The sequence below is a fragment of the Phyllobates terribilis genome, unplaced genomic scaffold, assembly GCF_046119375.1.
Source record: "Phyllobates terribilis strain yellow unplaced genomic scaffold, ASM4611937v1 Scaffold_4__5_contigs__length_816908805, whole genome shotgun sequence".
Classification (NCBI taxonomy): domain Eukaryota; kingdom Metazoa; phylum Chordata; class Amphibia; order Anura; family Dendrobatidae; genus Phyllobates; species Phyllobates terribilis.
In genome coordinates, this window is record NW_027362764.1 from 379,581,920 (window position 1) to 379,606,373 (window position 24,454).

The following is a 24,454-nucleotide window of genomic DNA, read 5'->3' on the forward strand; positions in this document are numbered from 1 at the left end:
ACATGAAGGGAAGAGGGGAAGAAAGCCCAGACACTAGGGAAAGGAGGAGTGGAGACCGCCTAGGCTGATCTGATATCACCCTGTCTCCCCTATCGTCGATATATTGGTTCCTCACCTATCGCCGCACATGAATCTAAACCCTGTATTTCCCTAGAGCTTGGCCCTGCACAGAAAAGGGGGGGGTGACCACTAGTCAGTCCCCACTAACAACTAAAGACAACAAGGAAGACAAACACGGGAAGAAAGGAACTTAGCTTGAGCTCACTTCAGAGAGATTACACCAAACATCATCCAACGCACCAGAGAGGAAGTAAGCAGACTGCAACAGCTCCAAGCCTTCACAAGGGAACATATGAATATCAACGGCACCTCCCTGTAGCAAACATAAAATATTTCAACACCCATGCCTGGGTGTCAATTAGCAGGAGGGAGGTAGCCACTGGAACCTAGAATGAGACAGATCTAAGAAGGTGTCTCTTATGCCAAATGAAGAGATCTTCTGCAACCAACTGCAGGGCGACTGTCTTTCACATCTAACACACCCATGACAGTACCCCCCCTCTACGAGTGGCCTCCAGACACTCAGGAATAGGTTTCTCAGGATAAGAGGTGTGGAATGAATGAACCAACCTGGGAGCGCTTAACTCTGATGCTGAAACCCACATCCTCTCTTCTAGACCATAACCCTTCCAGTGCACCAAGTATTGTAGGGAACGACGTTGGAGTAAAAAATCTACAATCCTCGAAATCTGAAACTCCAGATTATCTTCAACCATTATTGGAGTTCGGAGGCAGGGGTGAGGGCTCAAGAGGTTCCACATATTTCTTGAGTAAGGACCTGTGGAAAACATAGTGGACCTTAAGGGCCTGAGGAAGCTCAAGACGAAATGCTGCTGGGTTAATGACAGCGGTTATTTTATAGGGACCAATAAACCTAGGTCCCAGCTTCCAAGAAGGGACTTTCAACTTGAAATTCCTGGTAGACAACCACACAAAGTCATTCACATTCACCGGACCTGGCAAGTATTTTCTGTCAGCCATACGTTTATACCTGTCTCCAATGATCTTTAAATTACTCAGAACCACCCGCCACACCAAGGAGAGTGACGCAGCAAAATGTTCCTCCTCGGGAACTCCCGAAGATCCTTCCCCACTAAAGGTACCAAACTGTGGATGGTAACCGTATGCACCAAAGAACGCTGACCTGGAAGTGGATGCTTGACGATGATTATTAATGGCAGATTTTGCCAGCGGTAAGTAGGATGCCCAATACTCCTGATTTTCAGAGACAAAACACCTGAGGTAGGTCTCCAAATTCTGATTGATGCACTCGGACTGTCCATTCGACTGAGGGTGGAAGGCAGAAGAAAAGGAGGGCTGCATCCCCAGTCGAGAACAGAATGCTTTCTAGAACTTGGAAACAAACTGGGTCCCCCAATCTGACACCACATCGGAGGGAACCCCGTGAAGCTTCGTGATCTCATTTATAAACAGCTGAGCAAGTGTCTTGGCATTTGGAAGTGCAGGTAATGCGACAAAGTGAACCATTTTACTGAACCTATCTACAACCACCAAAACCACTGTTTTGCCTGCAGAAACCGGTAGGTCAGTAATAAAATCCATGGACAAGTGTGTCCATGGCCTGCTAGGCATAGGTAGCGGAAGAAGAGTACAAGATGGACGGGTATGCGAAACCTTAGAACGTGCAAATACTACAATCAGTTGCGTGTTCAATCACATCCCGATGCAACCCCAGCCACCAAAAACGATGAGAGAGGAGGTCCACGGTTGCCTTACCACCTTGATGACCAGCAAGCACAGAGTTGGGATGTTTCTTATTTACTTTGCGGTGCGGATTAGATGGTACAAATAACCTTCCTGAAGGGCAGGAGGCAGGGGTGTCCCCCTCAGCCTCCAACACCTCACCCTCCAGTTCAGGATACAATGCCGAATGACTACCCCCTTTTGTAATATCAGGGCAGGGTTCTCATGGTCACCAACACCAGGGAAGCTACAGGACAAAGCATCAGCCTTGACATTTTTGACCCTTGGACGAAAAGTGACAACAAAATTGAACCTAGTAAAAAACAGGGACCATCTGGCTTGCCTAGGGTTGAGACATTTAGCTGATTGGAGATATGACAGGTTCTTATAGTCAGTAATAACAGTAATAGGATTTGACAGCCCCCTCCAACCAATGTCGCCATTCTTCAAATGCCAATTTGATTACCAAAAGTTCACTATTACCCACGTCATAATTTCTCTCAGCCGAAGACAATTTTTTAGAAAAGAAAACGCATGGACGCCATTCACCAGGGGACAGACCCTGAGACAACACAGCCCCAACCCCCACATCCGACGCATCAACTTCCACAATAAAGGTTTGGGAAACATCGAGTTGAATGAGTATAGGTGCCGTGGCAAAACAATTCTTTAAGGAAGAAAAAGCCTGGAGGGAGGCATCCGACCATTTGGAAAAATCAGACCCCTTCCTAGTCATGTCAGCAAGGGGTTTCACGATTACTGAGTAATTTTGAATGAATTTCCGGTAAAAATTAGTAAAGCCCAGAAAATGTTGTAGAGCATTCAGGTTCTTAGGATGGTCCCAATCAAGGACTGCATGGATCTTCTCCGGATCCATCCGAAAACCTGAAGATGACAACAAGTACACCAAAAACTGCACCTCCTGAACGGTGAAAACACATTTTTCTAGTTTAGCATATCGTTTACTATCCCTTAATATCTGGAGCACCTGTTAACATGCCCCCAATGTTCCTCCAAATCAGGTGAGTAAGCCAAAATATCGTCCAGATAGACCACCATAAACCTCCCCACCAAATTATGGAAAATATCATTTATGAAATGCTGGAACACCGCAGGTGCATTGGTCAAACCGAAAGGCATAACCTGACTCTCGAAATACCCTTCAGGGGGGTATTGAATGCTGTTTTCCATTCACCCCCTTCTCTGATTCTAACCAGATTGTAGGCTCACCTTAAATCCAACTTGGAGAATACCTTAGCTCTCACAACCTGGCTGAACAAATCTGGAATCAGAGGAAGATGGTATGAGTCTCAGATGGTAATTTGATTTAATTCCTGGAAATCTAAACAGGGACCTAGACCGCCATCTTTTTTCTTCACAAAGAAGAACCCTGCCACAACGGGTGAAGATGACGGTCTGATATGTCCCTTCTCCAGACTTTCCGCAATGAAATCCTTCATGGCTTGTCTCTCAGGGCCAGAAAGATTATGCAGTCTGGACTTCGGTAGTTTAGCTCCGGGGGTCAGATTAATAGGACAGTTATATGCATGATGAGGGGGCAAATCCTGACACCCCTCTCAAAAAAAAGTCCTCAAAACCAGACAGAAAAGCAGGTAATATTTCCTTAGAGACTGTAGCAAGAGATATATCTAAACAGTTATCATGGCAGTAATCTCCCCATTCAATGATCTCCCTGGCTTGCCAATCCACCAGCGGATTATGTTTCACCAACCAGGAAAGACCGAAAACAATTGGGGTGGGAAGACCGTCCAGGACATAGCAAGGGATTATTTCACAATGAACCGACCCCATCCTCAGTTTTACATTATGTACAATCTGAGTTAATGCTTTCTGTGCAAGTGGTGCTGAGTCGATGGCGAAGATGGGAATAGGCTTAAGGTACCGTCACACTTAGCGACGCTACAGCGATCCCGACAACGATACGACCTGGCAGGGATCGTTGCTGCGTCGCTATGTGGTTGCTGGTGAGATGTCAAACAGTCAGATCTTCCCTGTCACATAGCAGCTACTCTGACAATTCAGACCTCGATGAGGGACAACTTCTCAGTTCTGAGTCGCCAACAAGGTCGTTGGTAAGGTGTCAAACACACTGATGCATGCTACCCAGCGGGACCTCAACGATCAAAAAGTGATCCAGGCCATTTCGACATGACCAGCAATCTCAAACGTAGCGATATCGCTGCTGAGGTCGCTGTTGCGTCACAAAACTTGTGACTCAGCAGAGATCTCGCTAGTGATCTTGCTTAGTGTGACGGGGGCTTTAGCTAAAGTACAGCAAGCAAGACCATGAGTTTTCACAAAGTCAGCATCAACCATGCTGACTCCCGTTCCACTGTCAACAAACACAGAAATTTTTTCGGTTTTGCTCTCTAGCACTACCTCTGCTGTCAGGACAAACCGGGAACTGCAGGTTGGCGATAAATGCACCCTTGCTTATCCAACTCCAGACTACCAAGGGCTAATCGAGTTTCCTTTTGCTTAGTAATCAAAGGACAGATCCCAATAAAGTGTCCCTTTTTCCCACAAAAAAAATACTCCTTTTTTCTTGCGAATTTCCAGGGAAATGTATGATGCAGATGACGCGCCCCTGGGCCTGCTGTGTCGCGCAGCGTCTCGCGCACGGGGGCTTACCCGGAACCGGATCAGATGAGGGTTGTAGTCTCCGAGTGGCGGGGACCCGGTCCGTGCCCAGGGAGTCAACTCAGTGTGTGGCAGTCTTGATAGATGTTATTTGAGTGTCGACTACGCCACCCGTTGATTTGCAGCTATGGAGCTGCCGCTGCAGGGCAGACCGCTGAGGCCGGTGTAGAATTGTGCAGCGTGATAGTATAACCCCCAACGGGAGGGGTATGGCCTCAGGGCAGCCGACGTGGAAGATGAGGGTAGCAGGAACCACTCAGAGACGGTGCGGTGTAATTCAGGGTCTTTACTGGTAACAACGATAGACCCTCCCGGAGTACTTGCTAGCGAACGGGGCCTGGTCAGTCCTTGAGCAGATGGGATCTCCCCTGGCCAGGCGGAGTTGTAGGCCTCCCAAACTGACTGTACTCTTCTGGCTACCTTGCTAGAAGCGGATATAAGTAGCCCACGTCCCTGAGTGTACCGTGTGGTGCTCACCCGTATGGCCGGTGACTCGGGGCCTTCTAATGGCTTCCGCTCCACGATGGCGGCGCTGGTCCCACGCGTGTGACCGTGCCTTCGGGTTTCTGGGCCTGAGGACCTGAAATCCCCTGCCGGTCGGCTTCTGCTGCTGGGTAAGAGTTAGTCCCCACAGCCTCGGACGCCGGGTCCGGTAAGAAAGCTTCTCAGTCAGGGCGAGCTCTGCAGCTGCCAGCCCCTGACTTGTAGTAGTATTGCTCCCACTGAGCTTCTGCTGTTTCTTCCTGTGACTGTTTCTTGTCTCTACTCTCCTTGACTAACTAACCCTGCTTCAGCCCCGGGTTTATATAGGGGAAGGTCTTCCCCTCCCAAGACTGGGCAGGAGGTGTGGCATGCACAGGATCCCTGACCAAAGGACCTCCCACCTGCTCTCAGACATAACATTACATTACTGTGGGAAACCAGACCCCTGGGGTGCCACACAGAGGCACCCCCTAACTGCATGGGTTCCTCCACCTCCTCCAGTACTGGTTCACCACCAGACCGCTTCCCCGGCAGAGGTACATAACCCCGACAAAAAGGCCCCGGAGAAGGTGGTCTCATCCGCCTATCCCAAAGGCGTCTATCAATACGTATAGCCAACGACATGGCAACCTTCAAGGACTCAGGGGTTTCATATACTGCCAAAGCATCTTTCAACCTTTCAGTAAGGCCCTCACAAAATTGGCTTCTTAGGGCTGAGTCATTCCATTTAGAATCTGTTGCCCATCTACAAAACTCAGAACTGTACGTCTCTACTGACCAATTCCTTTGCTGAAGGCGACGTAGCCTAGACTCAGCCAAGGTGACTCATAGATGAGGACCAAAAAACCCCTCCACAGACTGGATACAAACCGAATCCTGCTGTAAAGAGAAAGTCCAGGACTGCGGATCTCCGTGCAGCAGTGAGATTACAGTTCCCACTCATTGCTCCTCACTTCCGGAGGAGTAAAGACGAAGTTTAAAGTACAGTTTGCAGACCTCCTTGAACACAAAAAAATTGTCCCTACCTCAAGAAAACCTGTACGGGAGGGCAATCTTGGGTTCAGGCTGGACCTGCCTACCTGAAGAGACCCCCACATTAGCAACCTGTAGCTGCTGATGCTGTTGCTGAACTTCACGGCGGAGGTCATTCACCTCCAGAGACAGACCGCGCAGCCATTGGGCGCTAAAACTGTTGTAGCTGTTTTTGTTCTGACCCAAATTCAGATATGTCGGATCACCAGTGAGACTGAATTATGAGATTATGCCATGCAAAATAACGAGCGCTAGGAGAAAATAATGCACACTTGTTGTGAGAAAATCAATTTCTGTATATTCACACAGAGAATACTACCTTTATACCACTTACAACAAATGTAACTCATGTAGCCCCCCCTGTAACCCAGATCATGATAACTTTGTTTATTATGTACCCATAACATGTTTTTGCAGACTGTTTTTGCAGAAATCTTAAAAACATTGTATATGAGATAAGAAGTATGAAATCCTTGACTTTGAGATTATAAGGCTTGGTAGACAAAAACAAAATGACAGAGAAGAAAAACATCATTGCCGACATCTGGTTAGAATTTCATGTCAATAACACAATTAGAAATATATTTACGTAGAAAATTGGTGATGTGTTCAGTACTTATTTCAACTGCTGTATTCCCTAAAAGAATGAAGAAGATTCAGGATTATATTGATCTGCCCTTTTTTTCCTTCAGAATTCTATAGTACAAGTGAAGATAAGAAACTTTTGTAATATAACTTATTAGACAAATATCTCTGGCTTCACTTATCATTCCTTTCTCAAAATTGCTCAGATGTGTCCAATTAGTTATTCTATGTACTGCAATATGGTATTGAAGTGTATTGGGAAAATCTCAGTCTCCTGTGAAGCTCAGCCTACATCTGAGCTTCCCAGGGGTACCAAGAATACAGCAAAAGGAGCCTTCTGTAGGTCTCCGATGGCCATGGTAATTCATGAGTACCCCGCAAAAGCATCTCAGGAGGCTGATGTAGTCAATGTTCTTGAGCATAAGCGAGCATACTATTTTGAATATTGCTGTCGGAGATTTACAGAATTTAACAGGTTAACAGCAGTGAATGGAGCTCAACTCTTTTTTTCTTTTCTAATCCAAGCAATCCTTTTTAAATACCCACATTTTTTCCACATAGAAGTCCAGCATCTTTGCGGACCGAGAGCACGCAATCCACAGGATCATCTTCAAGCAAGCAAGACGTTAGACCACCGAGATTAAAGAAGCTGACACGTCAATACAGTTTGTGAGTTTCTTGATTTTATTTGTTTGAGTATAACAGTATTTACAATTTACATCTACTGTTCTTAACTGAGAAAATGTAGAAAGTTATAGTAACCTTTTGTATAGTAAAAATGAAAAACACATAATTCAACATATGCACTAATCCAGACTAAGAACATATAGTATCATCTATGTACTCAGTATCTAACTGGTGAGATATATACAGACCACCTGTGGTTCAAGGGTCGCCATGTAAATGTTGATATAAGTGGGTGCCACATTGGACCTAATGGCAGCACCTGTTAACCAAATGAAAAACTCACCCTTGAATCTATATATATAATCATCTTATCCCGTCTGTCTGTCTGTCTTTCTGTCTGTCTGTCTGTCCTGGAAATCCCGCGTCGCTCATTGGTCCGGCAGCGGCCAATCAGCGCCGTGGGATTTCTGAAAAAAAAAGACGGCCGTTAGCGGCTCATCTGCGGGACGGAGATGCAGCCGGGAGATGACCAGCGTGAGGCGCTCATCTCCCGGCCGGTAGCAGCAGAAGGACCGCCGGTGCCGCTGACCTCCATGCGGAAGGGAGGACCGGGGAGCGGCGCTGCGGGTCGGGATACTTCTGCTGCGAGCAGCCGCTCATCTCCAGGCTTCTTGCAGCGGAAGTAGCCATGCAGGCAGCGGCGCTGACATCCATGCGGCTAGGGTGTCAAGGGAGGACCGGGGAGCGGCGCTGCGGGTCGGGATACTTCTGCTGCGAGCAGTCGCTCATCTCCCGGCTTCTCGCAGCGGAAGTAGCTGCACAGCGACCAATCACCGATTTGGGCGCCACATTTAAACACTGCTCTGATGATTGGTCGCGGACGCTGCCCGCGACCAATCACCGATTTGGGCGCCACATTTAAACACCGCTGTGCTGATTGGTCGCTGACGCTGCCCGTGACCAATCACCAATTTGGGCGCCACATTTAAATAGCGTCCGCGACCAATCAGCACAGCGGTGTTTAACTTTTGCGGCAAGATCAGTGATTGGTTGCGACCGAAGACCGCGACCAATCACCGATTTGTGCGCCACATTTAAATGGCGCCCGCGGCCAATCACCGATCTTGCAGACACATTTAAACACCGCTGTGCTGATTGGTCGCAGACGCTGACCGCGACCAATCACCGATTTGGCCGCCACATTTAAACACCGCTGTGCTGATTGGTCGCGGACGCTGACCGCGACCAATCACCGATTTGGCCACCACATTTAAATAGCGCCCGCGACCAATCACCGATTTGGGCGCCACATTTAAACACCGCTGTGCTGATTGGTCGCGGACGCTATTTAAATGTGGCGCCCAAATCGGTGATTGGTCGCGGGCAGCGTCGGCGACCAATCAGCACAGCTGTGTTTAAATGTCTCTGCAAGATCGGTGATTGGTCGCGGCCGCTATTTAAATGTGGCGCCCAAATCGGTGATTGGTCGCGGGCAGCGTCCGCGACTAATCAGCACAGCGGTGTGTAAATGTGGCACCAAGATCGGTGATTGGTCGCATCCACTATTTAAATGTGGCGCCCAAATCGGTGATTGGTCGTCGACGCTGCCCGCGACCAATCACAGATTTTCGCGCCAAATTTAAACACGCTCTTCGGCCAATTACCGCAACATTTCAAATAGCTACGCCACCTTCGGGAGATAGCAGGGCTAACTCTGCCCATGTGGTCATGTGACTCACAAACTGCTCATAATGTACTGAGCAGGTTTTCTCAGTCACACTGTGCGAGGGACTTCAGTCAGACTGTGCGAGGGACTTCTGTCACACTGTGCGAGGGACTTCTGTCACACTGTGCCAGGGACTTCAGTCAGACTGTGCGAGGGACTTCTGTCACACTGTGCAAGGGACTTCAGTCACACTGTGCAAGGGACTTCAGTCAGGTTTACTGAACACGTTCTGCCAGTGACAGCGCGCTGAAGAGATACTTTTTTACGCTTCCTGTTTTATAATGGGTCATAAGCAAAAATATGCCACGGAGGAAGACAGAAAAGCAGCAGAAGCAGCAAGAAAACGACAACGTCGAGAGCAACAGACACCACAACATACTGCCGCCAGACTAGCCCAGGATGTGGAATCTCACAAAAAACGCCGGGAACAGGAGACACTGCAACACAGTGCCGCCAGACAAGCCAAGGATGCGGAAGCTCAACAAAAACGCCGGGAACAGGAGACACCGCAACACACTGCCGCCAGACAAGTCCAGGATGCGGAAGCTCACCAAAAACGCCGGGAACAGGAGACACTGCAACACACTGCCGCCAGACAAGCCCAGGATGCGAAATCTCACCAAAAACGCCGGGAACAGGAGACACCGCAACACACTGCCACCAGACAAGCCCACGATGCGGAATCTCAACAAAAACGCCGGGAACAGGAGACACCGCAACACACTGCCACCAGACAAGCCAAGGATGCAGAATATCGCCAAAAATGCCAGGAACAGGAGACACCGCAACACACTGCCGCCAGACAAGCCCAGGATGCGGAATCTCACCAAAAACGCTGGGAACAGGAGACACCACAACACACTGCCGGCAGACAAGCCCAGGATGCGGAAGCTCACAGAAAACTTCGGAAGCAGTAGACAACACCACACACTGCCGGCAGACAAGCCCAGGATGCGGAAGCTCACAAAATAATTCGGCAACAGGAGACACCACGACACACTGCGGGCAGACAAGCCCAGGATGCGGAAGCTCACAGAAAACTTCGGGACCAGGAGACACCACAACACACTGCCGGCAGACAAGCCCAGGATTAGTGTTGAGCCACCCCCGTAGTGTTCGAGTTCGGTTCGGTTCGTCGAACACCCGTGTGTTCGCCGAACTGTTCGTCGAACTGTTCGTCGAACACCTTCGAACACCGTTAAAACCAATGGCAGGCAAACAAAAACACATAGAAACACATAGAAAACACCTTCAAAGGTGTCCAAAAGCTGACAAACTGCTCAGAAGACACAACTAACACATGGAAAAGTGACAAGTACATATAGTCATGCGAAAAGAAAAGAGGTGGAGGAGTAAAAGGAGGGGGAGACACAGATATAGGCATGTCATGCCCTTCTAAAATCCAAAAAGTGAGAAGCCGAGACGGCCAGTCCGCTCCTGCCCGTGCCACCTCCGTGTCGCCGGGTTTGTGCCAGAGCCGCGGTGAACCCTGACGGCCAGCCCCCCTCTCCCAATACTGGTGCCTGTCCGCTGGTGGGTCGAGAGAGCCCCCCCTGTGGTGGAGGCAGCTCTAAGCTTTTTAATTTAAATTGTCCCTCTAATTTGAATGAATACACTTTAAATCCATTTACAAGGATCTATTGGAGGGCAAGTCTCATGCCAGCAGCCGCGTAATTCCAGCTCCAGTAGCGTCCACTAAAGCTGCTGCAGTTAAAAAGCTTTTATAAGGATCGAGCTCGGCTGTCCACCACAAGGCATCCTAGTGCCAGTCCCAGCCCCTATGCCTTGGGGTGCCTCCTGATGCTCTTCACTAAGTATCCCGTGGTCCCGAAGCATTTCCTTTGAAAAAATTAAGTGTCCAAACTACAGGTGGTGTAGCTTGCTTAACAGCCGGGATAATCCGCTGACTAGCAGACACTGCTACTAGGCACAAAGTATTTCCTGGGCTAGATGCAGTTAAAAATTTGTAAGTAGATACTCTCGTTGGATGCTGAGAAAGCATTCCATAGAGTCTCCTGGCACGCCATATATGATTCTCTTAAAAAGCTTGGGGTAGGGGTCTAGGGGACCCTTTTATAGCCAAAATCACGGCCCTGTATCACAATACGTCACCTAGGCTGAAGATAAATGGAACTGTAGCACCGAGGGCTCGGTTGCTACAGACGTATTGCACCTCACCCAGAGGTGTGATATCTCACTCTCAGATAAGGATGGAGTGTGGATCAGGACCCGACACCTGCATGCATTACACCACATTGCCGTGGGGCAGGGCGACCAATATGCCCCTGAGATGGGCACGACAGTCCCTGTCCCTGGCTGGAGTGGGGGGAGGGAACACTGAGGAAGGGGAACCCTGCAGTGCAGGAGCAGGGAGGAAGCAGTTCCTGGGTGCATTGAGAAGGGAGTATAAAAGGTGGGCACCATGTTAGTTCAGTGCAGAGAAGTCTGAGCAGAAGTGGCAGGGAGCAGGGGCTCTGCATGAGCTCTGCTCCGGAGGCGGGCCTAGTAACAGAGGCCCAGGCCTGCAAGAGGGAGAAGGAAGGAAGAGGAGCGGAGAAGGCTCCAGGAACGAGGAATGAAGGGATCCCAGGGGTGCGGACGGGCGAGTCGCCACCGCACGCCCGAATCCACCTGCGTGGAGGGGTCAGGCCAAAGGGGGAGACCGGTCCCCGAACTAGTGGAGGCAGGAAACGACCCTCAGCTAGAAACCGGAGGCTCTGACATTTTATGTGGCGCAGCCCCTTGCTCCACCCGCTAGGAAGGCACCACATAGGGTCAGGGAAACTGGCGCCAAGTTTACCAAGAGGAGGCCCGAGGCAGCCGGACAGAAGTGTTGGTAAGAAAGGCCAGACAAAGGACACACAAAGGGGGTCCTGTGAAGCGCTCCAAAGTTATCTGGGAGTTGTCTGAGCCCCTCACCTGGTGAGCACAGTACGACGTGGGCAGCCGTTACCTGCAGACGTGGTCTGGATAATAAGAACTGTGAGTAAAGGCCCTGAACTGCATCACTGACTCCGTGTCGTTACTGCTGCTGCCCTGCACCATCACCCCCATCCTCCGCATACACTGCCCTGAGGCTATACTCCTCCCGTGGGGAGTTATGCTACGCTCTGCTGCACCCACAACACCAGCCTTAGCGGTCTGCCCTGTAGCGGCGGTTCACTCTGACCGCAATCCACGGGTGGCGTAGTCGGACATTTAAACATCAAAACCACATAAATAGTTCCGCCACTGGTTTGACCGCCCTGAGCCACGGAACCGGATCGCCGCCACGAAGACTACAACCACCAGCATCCACCAAAAAGGGTCCGGCTCCGGGTGTCCCAAGGCCCAGGGGGTGCGTCAGAACATTTTCATCACCTTTCACAATCACCAATGGGACAAGGCAGGGATGTCCTCTGTCCCCTCTCTTATACATCCTAGTGACGGAGCACCTGCTCTCATCAATTCGCCATAACCCCAATATTAGGTGGCTTGAGGTGGGAGGCACCGAGTACAAGTGCTCTCTATTTGCTGATGATGTCCTAGTATATATCACTCAATCACATATATCCATCCCTGCTGTTATGGCTGAAATAGATCACTTTGTTACATGGTAAAATTTTAAAATCAATGCAGCGAAGTCTGAGGCCCTCGATGTCTCCCTCCCTAAATCCATATAGGATTCCATCCAGTCCAACTTTCCCTTTGCCTGGCCCTCACAGGGTATCAAATACTTAGGAATTCCTATTCATAGAGACCTCTCCCATCTATGTTATCTTAATTTTGGGCCCTTTATTGAACAATTCCATACAGACCACGGTTGGCAAGTTGGAACTGTGAGATTCACTACGTGCACCACTGGTATTTTGTGGAAAAGCACATGTAAGATTCTTCAACAGTCTCTGCTGATACTCCTGCATGCGTGCATCCCTTTCTATGGCAGGAATAATTTCTGCAAATTTACTTTTGTACCGGGGATCTAACAGTGTGGCAACCCAGTAGTCAGGATTATTTCTAATTCTCACAATTCGAGGGTCATGTTGCAGGTAGTGCAGCAAGAAGGCACTCATGTGTGTTGCGCATCCAGGAGCACCAAGTCCCTGTTGTGTTGGTGGCGAGGTAACAATCATGCTTCCTTCCTCTGTCCTCTCCCCCCAACCTCGCACAACAGAAATGTGATCAAGGTCTCCCTCATCTGATGAGTCTTCCATCAGTTCGTCCTCCACTTCTTCCTGGGCTCCTGCACCTTCCTCACTAGTTTGGCTGCTACCATGCGCCCTGGTAAAATCATCTCCCCCACCCTCACATGCCTGCCGCCCTGGTGCTGCCGACCGTCTGGACCTTGCAGATGTTAGCCCTTCCGCATACAACTCCTCCTCCTCTACTTCCTCCACCTCCTCTTGTGCCACCACCTGACTCCGAATTCTGTTTAACATGTGCTCCAGCATGTAAATCACCGGAATAGTCATGCTGATAATGGCATCGTCAGCACTAAACATCTTCGTCGCCATTTCAAAACTGTGCAGAAGGGTGCATAGGTCCCTGATCTGAGACCACTCCTCCAGCGTGATTTGCCCCACCTCTGAATCTCGTTGGCCCAGGCTATACGTCAGAACGTATTGCACCAGGGCTTGTCGGTGCTGCCACAGTCGCTGCAACATGTGCAGAGTTGAATTCCACCGGGTAGGCACATCGCATTTTAGCCGGTGAAGTGGCAGGCCCAACGACTTCTGTAGAGATGTAAGTCGCTGAGCTGCGGGATGCGAACGGCGGAAGTGAGCACACAGCGACCGTGCCCTCTGCAGAAGGCCATCTAGTCTGGGATAGTGGGCTAAAAATTGCTGGACAACCAGGTTCAACACGTGAGCCATACAAGGCACGTGTGTGACATTGCCCCGGCGAAGGGCCGCACCCAGGTTTGCAGCATTGTCGCACACGGCCTTCCCTGGTTTCAGGTCCAGTGGAGACAACCATTCATGAAATTGGTTCTCCAGAGCTGACCACAACTCCTCAGCTGTGTGACTCACATTTCCCAGACATTTCAATGTAAAAACCGCCTGATGACGTTGAGCCCTACTGCCAGCATAGTAAGGAGGTGTGCAGGATCCCTTCTGCGCAGTTAGAAAGCTTGTGGCATGACCAGACAGGCTTTGGGTGCAGGTGGAAGACCGAGAGGAGGTTGAGGAGGCAGAAGCAGTGGAGGAAAAATGACATAAAGAGGATTGACGCACAACTCGTGGGGACGGCAAGACTTGGACAGCAGCCCCTTGTCCTGCTGTCACCATAGTTACCCAGTGCCCAGTCAGCGACATGTAACGCCCCTGTCCATGCCTACTCGTCCAAGTGTCTGTGGTGAAATGCACCCTGTCACACACAGAGTTTCTCAAAGAAGCGGTGATGTTGTGTGCGACATGCTGGTGGAGCGCAGGCACACCTTTCTTTGAGAAGTAGTGCCGACTGGGCATCTGGTACTGGGGCACTGCGACGGACATAAGGTCTCGAAAATCCTCTGTGTCCACCAGGCGGAAAGGCAGCATTTCTGTAGCCAAGAGCTTGCAGATGGTGAAATTCAACCTCTTAGCTTTCTCATGGCTAGGAGGAAATGGTCTTTTACTTGTCCACATCTGAGGGACCGAGGGCTGGCTATTGTGCTTAGACGGGGTTGATAAGGGTGTCCCCGGCAAACTGCCGGTCTGTGAGGAAGATGCAGGCGGACATGTTAGGTTGCCTTGATCCAAAGGTGGTGCTATCGATGTCGGACAGCGCTCAAGACCAGCTGGTGTTACCACCTCCAAAGAAAATGATGACCTGCCAATCACGCTGGCTGTTGCGGGTAAAGAGGTGGCAGGTCTGCGCCCCAAAACAGGTGTGACTGCTGTAACCCGAGTCACAGAGGATGAAGAGGCCGCGGATGCACAAGATATGGCAGACGGTGGTTGGCCCGGCCGGCTAGACCGCATTATAGCACACTGAGCTTCCCACTGCAACTTATGCTTCATGTCCATGTGCCGGTTCATGCATGAAGTACTCAAACTATGTATTTTTTGGCCTCTACTTAGCTTTTGCTGACAAATGTTACAGATAACACGAGTTGGGTCATCTTTATCGATCTGAAAAAATGCCCAGGCTATGCAAGGCTTAGCACCCATGCGACCTGAAGAGCCACCACGACTTGTGGTGAGAGGCAGAGTTGTGTTTGAGGATGCAGTTGTTGACGTGCTTCCAGTACTATGTCTCTGTCCAGGAAGGCGCAACCTGACCTCGTCGTCACTAGCATCTTCCTCCACCTCCTCTGCTGACCTCATCTCTTGGCTGACTGTGGGTTGACAGTAAGTGGGATCTCCGACCTCATCATCATCACCCTGTGCGTTATCACACCCGTCGTCCTCAGAGCCAACCTGTTCCTGCCCTGACAAAAAACTAAAGTTGTCGCTCCAATCAGGTATTTGAGTTTTATCATCGTCTTCCTCATTGTCTCCACCAACAGGAGTTACAGTTTGGGAATGAGGGTCTACATTATGGTCAGAACCTTCTGCGTCTGGTCCTGGATCCGACTCATAAAGATTCTGGGCATCAGTGCAGATCATTTCCTCGTCTGGATTCACAGAAGCGCTGGAGTCGACCTCTGATTCCCAGGCTATAGTATGAGTAAACAGCTCTGCAGACTCAACCATCTGTTCTACCTCATACTCAGACGGGCAGCTGGAGATTTGGGAGCTGTGAGGAAGCAAGTGCGATTTGGGTGACACCTTTGAGGACTGGAGTATTTGTGATGTTGAAGTTGATGTGGAGGAGAGCCCACTTAAAGGAGCACTTGATATCCGTTGAAGCACCTGCTGTTTTTGTGCCTCATCTGGAATTTGTAGCGATTGGCGTGGCCGTAAGAAAGGGATCTTATCACATTGTCCGCTAAAAGAAGTAGACATTTTAGTTTGGCTGGAAGATGGTCTTTCTTCTGCACCTACCCCACGGACACAACCTTTTTTCCCCTTCCCAACACGCCTATTCCCCTTTCCACCAGCAGCAGGCCTTTTTCCACTCATTTTGGTGGTTAACTAATTCACAACTCTGGAGTTGTTTGCACAAAAAAACAATGGATGGTAACCGAGCAGAGCTGAGTGGCCAAACTGTGGTATTAGGCCAAAACTATTGGCTGGGTTAGATGCAGAAAAAAATTATTTTTAATTTGCAACCTGATGGAGGTCAGTATAGATGGACTAATAGACCAAGTCCCACACACCGCTAGAAGCCCAAATATTTTTTCAGAGCTAGATGCAGAAAAAAATTATATTCAATTTGCAACCTGCTGGAGGTCAGTATAGAAGGACTAATAGAACAAGTCCCACACACTGCTAGAAGCCCAAATATTTTTTCAGAGCTAAATGAAGAAAAAAATTATTTTTAATTTGCAACCTGATGGAGGTCAGTATAGATGGACTAATAGACCAAGTCCCACACACCGCTAGAAGCCCAAATATTTTTTCAGAGCTAGATGCAGAAAATTTTTTTATTCAATTTGCAACCTGATGGAGGTCAGTATAGATGGACTAATAGACCAAGTCCCACACACTGCTAGAAGCCCAAATATTTTTTCAGAGCTAGATGCAGAAAAAAATTATTTTTAATTTGCAACCTGATGGAGGTCAGTATAGATGGACTAATAGACCAAGTCCCACACACTGCTAGAAGCCCAAATATTTTTTCAGAGCTAGATGCAGAAAAAAATTATTTTTAATTTGCAACCTGATGGAGGTCAGTATAGATGGACTAATAGAACAAGTCCCACACGCTGCTAGAAGCCCAAATATTTTTTCAGAGATAAATGAAGAAAAAAATTATTTTTAATTTGCAACCTGATGGAGGTCAGTATAGATGGACTAATAGACCAAGTCCCACACACTGCTAGAAGCCCAAATATTTTTTCAGAGCTAGATGCAGAAAAAAATTATTTTTAATTTGCAACCTGATGGAGGTCAGTATAGATGGACTAATAGACCAAGTCCCACACACCGCTAGAAGCCCAAATATTTTTTCAGAGCTAGATGCAGAAAAAAATTATATTCAATTTGCAACCTGCTGGAGGTCAGTATAGAAGGACTAATAGAACAAGTCCCACGCACTGCTAGAAGCCCAAATATTTTTTCAGAGCTAAATGAAGAAAAAAATTATTTTTAATTTGCAACCTGATGGAGGTCAGTATAGATGGACTAATAGACCAAGTCCCACACACTGCTAGAAGCCCAAATATTTTTTCAGAGCTAGATGCAGAAAAAAATTATATTCAGTTTGCAACCTGATGGAGGTCAGTATAGATGGACTAATAGAATGATGCTATGCCCAAAAGATTTTACTTCACTAGGTGCAGTAAAAAAATTGGTATTCTATACACAGGTGGTATGTCTTGCAACACAGATAGGCTACTCCACTGACTAACACACTCTGCAATAGGCCAAAAAGGATTAGCTTTGCTAGATTCAGCCAAATGCTGTGAAAAAAACTTGCACAGCACTGGCACAGACCTGCCTGGCAAAAACTGATAGGAACTGATGTAACCTAGTCCTGAAAAGGACTCCAATTACAATTAGTCTTTACTCCCACAATCTATCTATTTAAGAGCACAGACCTGCCTGATAAAAGTCGTAGGAAATGCTGTAACCTAGTCCTTAAAAGGACTGCAATCACAACTATTCCCTACTCCCAAGCTATCTGTATATTTGTGCGAAAATTGGCTTGAAATTAACAAGGTATAGCGCACACAGCAACAGCGGTGCCGTCTAACACGCAGCTGCAGCAGTGAGAAAATGGTGGCGACGGGGAAAATGGCTTGGTCTTATAGGGCAAGGACATGTGACATACACTGCCAATCACACATGCCCTTGCTTGTGTGAAAAAAAGCACTTCGCTCCGTGTGTGCGCTGCTGATAGGCTGACAGATTGCACCTCCCCACTGCAAATGCGGGAAAGAGAAAAAAAAAATGGAGATCTTCATTGTTCCTGCAGAGATCCATCCCCTGCCCCTCCCCCCGCCCCGCTGTACACTCAAACTGCGTATTAACATTAATTTTCATCATTACTGAGAAAAAATCCAGTTATGATTTTGGTGCACGAACAGTTATCGAACATAACCTCGAACAGCCGAATTTTTCTCAAATTGTTCGTGTTCGCCGACCGGCTCGAACACCGCCCAAAACAGCTCGAATTTGAGATTGGCGAACAGTTCGAGTAGAACAACGCTCATCTCTACCCAGGATGTGGAATCTCACAGAAAATGTCGGGAACAGGAGACACCACAACACACTGTCGCCAGACAAGCCCAGGATGCCGAATGTCACAGACAACATCGGGAACAAGAGACACCACAACACACTGGCGCCAGAAAAGCCCAGGATGCGGAATCTCACCAAAAACGCCGGGAACAAGAGACACCACAACACACTGTCGCCAGACAAGCCCAGGATGTGGAATCTCACAGAAAATGTCGGGAACAGGAGACACCACAACACACTGTCGCCAGACAAGCCCAGGATGCCGAATGTCACAGACAACATCGGGAACAAGAGACACCACAACACACTGGCGCCAGAAAAGCCCAGGATGCGGAATCTCACCAAAAACGCCGGGAACAAGAGACACCACAACACACTGTCGCCAGACAAGCCCAGGATGCGGAATCTCACCAAAAACGCCGGGAACAAGAGACACCACAACACACTGCCGCCAGACAAGTACAGGATGCGGAATCTCACAGACTACGTCGGGAACGGGAAACACCGCAACACACTGCGGCTAGATAGGAACACGATGCGGAATCCCTTAGACAATGTCGGCTGAATGAATCTCCAGAATCCAGGACAAACCGAGAACAACACGATCGACAAATTTATCAAAAACGAATGCTCTACCTACTAAGGCAAACCCAGCAGAACATTCAACAACTTGCACGTTACGTAACAGACAATGAAACTATAATTATTCAACACTACTGTGGGAAGATGAATGTAGTTTGTTCAAAATGCGAATATCTGAATTTCATCGAGGAAAAACCATCTGACAATCAGTTTACTCAATGCTGCCAAAAAGGAAAAGTGATGCTACCAATATGTCACTACTCAGATCTGTTTGAGCAGTTGATGAAAGGAACGCATGAACACAGTAGAAATTTTATGGAAAATATCAGAAGTATCAACAGTTCTCATGCGTTTGCTTCATTTGGTGCCAACATTGCACCGCCCCCTGGATTCGGACCGTATTGTTTTAAAATTCATGGCCATATCTACCACCGCACTGGAACATTTCACCCAGAACTAGGACAACCACCAACATTTGCACAATTATACATCTTTGATCCAAATGAGGCTACAGAACTAAGGATGAACCGAAAAGAAAATGAAAAGTGTAATGCAGAACTGATTAACCTAATTGCCGTACATTTACAAACAATCAGCCCATTTGCTGCCGCATATCGCATGCTAAAAGACGTCGAAGCTGAGGAGGAACAGAGAGCTATACAAAATGGGATGGAAATGCCTTCTATTATCATGGCCATTAAACAAGAACGTCAACAAGATCCCCGATGTTACAACAAACCACGTGTAAGTGAGGTCGCAGTTGTGTTTCAAAACGATGATGGAGAGCCTCCTTTTCAAAGAGATATATTAGTCCATCTTAAGCCAGACAAAAACAACCCTTTCGTTCCTAAAACACAACGTATTAGCATTTTGCACAGCAACCTTGATGCTCTTCTGTATCCGCTATTCTTTCCAAGCGGTGATCAAGGGTGGCATGAAAACCTACACCAGCAAGGAACTTCAAGAAGAATTACACAACTACAGTACTACAGTTTTCTTCTGTCTGTGCGAAATTACTTCAATCCTATTTTAAACGGTGGGAAACTGACACAACAGTGCTTAGTCGACGCATACGTTAAAATTGAAGCTAATCGGCTAAATTTCATACGAATGAACCAAAAACAACTTAAAGTTGAAGACTACTGCGTTCTTCAAGAACATTTGCAAAAACAATCCATTCAAAAAGGAATTCCAATTGAATAAACAGTAATTCTCCCGTCGTCCTTTGAAGGTAGCCCCCGCAACATGCAACAGCGTTATCAAGATGCAATGGCAATAGTAACAAAGTATGGATGACCTGACATTTTTTTAACAATGACCTGTAATCCTAAATGGCCAGAAATTACCGAAAATCTACAACCCTGGCAGCAAGTTGAACACAGGCCGGACTTAGTTGCACGCGTATTTCGACTAAAACTCAGCAGCCTTTTTAAAGACATCAAAAATGGGCTTTTTGGAACAGTCGTAGCAATGGTACACGTCATAGAGTTTCAGAAACGAGGTCTCCCACATGCGCATATACTAATTATTTTAGACGTGGATTCCAAGTTTCGCACGGAGGACGAAATTGACAACATAGTGTGGGCTGAAATTCCTAACCAAGAAAAGTATCCTGAATTGTATAATATTGTAATCTGTAATATGGTTCATGGCCCATGCGGTGTAGCAAATCCAAAAAGTCCATGCATGGAAAACGGAAAGTGTACAAAAGGGTTTCCAAAGCAGTTGAAACAGCACACTGTTAAAGATTTGGACAGCTACCCATCCTACCGGAGACACCTGATTGATAACATTGTACACAACAAAAAGATTATAAATAACTCATGGATAGTTCCATACAACCCCTACTTATTAAAAAGCTACCACTGTCACATCAACGTTGAAATCTGCGCTTCAATAAAAAGTGTTAAATATCTTTTCAAGTACATCTACAAGGGGCATGACAAAGCTAACGTTTAAATACAACAAAAAACAGTCAATCACGATGAATCATCACGGTTTGTTGACTCAAGATATGTCAGTGCTCCAGAAGCTGCTTGGAGGATATTTGCGTTTCCAATGCATTCACAGTCCCATGCCATTATTCGTTTAGCTATTCATTTACCAAATCAACAGCAGCTTTATTTCTTTGAAAATGCTCAAGTCGAAGATGTCTCAAAAAATTTAAGCACAACGTCAACATTAATGGAATGGTTTTTGCTGAACCAACGTGACGAAAATGCAAGGCAGTATTTGTATCGAGAGATTCCAGAGCATTACGTTTGGAATAAAACTTGGAAGCCAAGACAACGAGGACTTAGCAGAATAATTGGACGCATGTATACTGTTAGTGTCAAGAATCAAGAAAGATATTGCCTTCGGCTGCTACTACTGCATGTCAAAGGAGCTAGAAGTTACGAAGATTTGAAAACAGTTAATGGAGTATTGCACGATACTTTTAAAGCTGCAGCTTTGGATTTAGGACTTCTATTGGATGATACTATGTGGATACTTACTTTAGGAGACGCAGTTACCCTACATATGCCCAAGAAACTTCGTGAATTGTTTGCCTACATTTGTGTCTTTGGACCGCCTACAAAGCCGGCTCAACTTTGGACAAATTTCAAAGAACATATAATTGAAGATTACTGCTTATGTCTTCACAACAAAAGTGGAAATTGTCAAAATTGCGAATCTTATGCCATGCAAGATGTCCAAAATGTCCTACTACTGCATGGAAAAACATTTTCAGACTTTAATTTGCCACAGCCTGCAAGTCAAGTTGCACAAATTCAAGAGTATGATGAAGCTTATGAATTATTGTTGGCAACAGAGAAGAAAAACTCCTTAAATCAAGAACAGCGGATTGCATATGATACTATTGTGAGCTCTGTAGAAAACCAAGCCGATCCAACGCCAAAATGTTTCTTTATTGACGATCCTGGAGGCAGCGGTAAAACATACCTCTATGAAGTTTTAATGCATCACATTAGAGGTGTCACGGGTGTGTTGCCACGAAGATCGTCACGAGTACACAGCCTGACTTCTCGCAGCTGACTTGTTGGTGCTTTGTGTTTCTCGGCAGTGAGGGAGTTAATTCTCTCTCTCTCTCTGGGCTAGATGAGGTCCAGCCTCGCCCAGCTGCAATCAATACTTCTGTAGTGAGACTCCTTCATATACCTGCTGGTCTGTTTGGGAGGTGTCGGTGAAAGCATTTCATTCAGACTGACAGAGCGGATCGTGGTGTTTGGAGTTGCTGAGATAAGTGTATTTGGAAGTGTTTTTTCCCTTTCCTCGCTTTATCATTTATCTCTTTTCCCGTTGGTTTTCCCTCTGTTGTAGTTGAGAAGTTGTTTGTATGCAAGGTGGTTTTGGTTTTTCCCTTGTACTGTCTCGTTCGTCTAAATACTGTGTTTGGGCATATTATTTCTTGTTCCCTTTGGTTGTGATCGGGGTCCTTCTCAGGACTAGATTACTGAGGTGCAGGGATCTTCAGGAGGTAGGGGTTACGCTGGCGGCCTGGACCTCTGTACCTTTAACAGTACCTCCAGGTTGAGGGATTAGTCAGGGCCCCAGCTTAGGGTCAGCTTAGGCCCCCTACCTCCAGTATACAGAGACAGCATGACATTTTCACCGACCCACTTAGTTTTTCTCCAGCTACTATGGATCCAGTAGCCGGTCTAGCTCGGCAATTGCAGAGTTTGTCCATGGAGCTGGCGGACGTTAGGTCCAAGGTTTGGCATCCTCTGGAGCAAGCCGGACCAGAACCTAAAGTAGCTCTCCCTGATAGGTTCACTGGGGGGCGGGACAAGTTTTTTGTTTTCCGGGAGGCATGTAAATTGTACTTTCGGCTGCGGCCTCGGTCATCGGGGAGTGAAGAACAAAGGGTGGGAATTGTCATCTCGCTCCTACAAGGGGACCCACAATCTTGGGCGTTCTCTCTTCCCCCGGGTTCCCCGGCTCTCCAGTCAGTGGATAGGTTTTTCGCTGCCCTGGGACTCGTATATGATGACCCAGATCGGATCTCCCTTGCTGAGTCTAAGTTACGTAGGATCCAGCAGGGAGATCGTCCGGCGGAGGAATTCTGTTCGGAGTTCCGTAGGTGGGCCACGGACACCCAGTGGAATGACCCGGCTCTTAGGAGCCAGTTTTGTCATGGTTTATCCGACAAATTACAGGATGTGTTGGCACAGTATGACTCTCCCGTGTCTCTGGAAGCCGCTATGGCCCTCGCTATTCGCGTGGACAGACGGCTTCGGGAGAGGTGCGGGATAACTCTACCCCCTGTGATGACTCCACCTCCTACAAGGTCCCCTCATATGGTGGTTCCCCTGGTCAGTCCAGAGGAGCCTATGCAATTAGGAGGGACATCATTTCGGGGGAGGGGACCGGTGGTGCGCCATAAGGCAGGAAGGTGTTTCTTCTGCGGGAGAAAGGGACATTTTATTGGGGGGTGTCCATCCCGTCCCTTGCAGAGTGAAGAGTCGTCGGAAAACTGTTGATCCCAGGTTGTGTGGTGGACGGCAATCTGGGAGTAGGTATTTCGTCCCTAGGTTCGTCTCAGTTTCTCGTACCGGCGGAGGTGGTGGTGGGTACGAGAACTGAGAGGATATCTGTTCTTCTGGATAGTGGGGCCGGGGCTAATCTGGTTGATGCTCGGTTTGCCCGGGTTCAAGGTATGCGGTTGAGTGAGTTGGCTAAACCCATCCCCATATTCTCGATCGATGCCAGGCCTCTCGGGCAGGGAAGTTTTTTGCAAGTTGTGCATGATGTAAAACTTCAAGTGGGGGCAATACATAAAGAACTGTTGTCTTGCTACGTGTTGGAGGGTCTTCCCACTCCTATTGTGTTGGGCCTTCCTTGGCTAGCTAAGCATAACCCGGTTATTAATTGGCAAACCAGGGAGATAAGCCAATGGAGTAAATTCTGTAATAAAAACTGCATGAACACGGTCATTGGTGCGGTTACTCCTTGGGTCTTACCTCCATTTCTGGCGGACTTTGAGGATGTATTCTCGGAGAAAGGGTGTCAGGAACTACCTCCTCATCGCGTGTATGACTGTTCTGTAAAACTGCTCCCTGAGGCCAAGTTACCTAAAGCTAGGTTGTATAACCTTTCTGGTCCTGAGAGGCAGGCCATGAAGGATTATATTTCAGAAAGTCTGGCTAAGGGGCATATTAGACCTTCATCTTCACCGGTGGCTGCGGGGTTCTTCTTTGTTAAGAAGAAAGATGGAGGCCTACGCCCTTGCCTGGATTTCCGTGAACTTAATCGGATTACGGTCCGAGATCCGTATCCGCTCCCACTTATTCCCGATCTCTTTAATCAGATCGTGGGCGCCAAATGGTTTTCTAAGTTGGATCTCAGGGGGGCGTACAATCTGATTAGGATGAAGGAGGGGGATGAGTGGAAGACGGCGTTTAACACTCCGGAGGGGCATTATGAGAACCTTGTCATGCCATTCGGTCTGACTAATGCCCCGGCGGTGTTCCAACACTTTGTTAATGACATTTTTCGCCGCTTGGTGGGACAGTTTGTTGTCATATATCTGGATGATATCCTAATTTACTCGCCGGATCTGGTGTCTCATCAGGAGCACGTTAGGCAGGTGTTACAGATCTTGCGGGATAATAAACTGTATGCCAAGTGGGAAAAGTGTGTGTTCGCCGTACAGGAACTCCAGTTTTTAGGCTTCCTGGTTTCAGCGTTCGGTTTTCGTATGGACCCTGGGAAAGTGCGGGCAGTTCTTGAGTGGGATCGGCCAGAG

The 24,454-nt window shown here is 47.8% G+C and overlaps 1 protein-coding gene across 4 annotated transcripts in view; it reads left to right on the top strand.

The window, feature by feature from the left end:
- The window catches only part of EPB41L4B (erythrocyte membrane protein band 4.1 like 4B), a 1,171,543-nt gene that overhangs the window by 907,207 nt on the left and 239,882 nt on the right, over positions 1–24,454 (top strand). For all 4 annotated transcript variants that reach the window (XM_073678479.1, XM_073678478.1, XM_073678481.1 and 1 more), the window contains one exon: positions 7,087–7,194. In XM_073678479.1, coding sequence (XP_073534580.1) covers positions 7,087–7,194 — 108 coding nt within the window. The remainder of the gene's footprint in view (positions 1–7,086; positions 7,195–24,454) is intronic.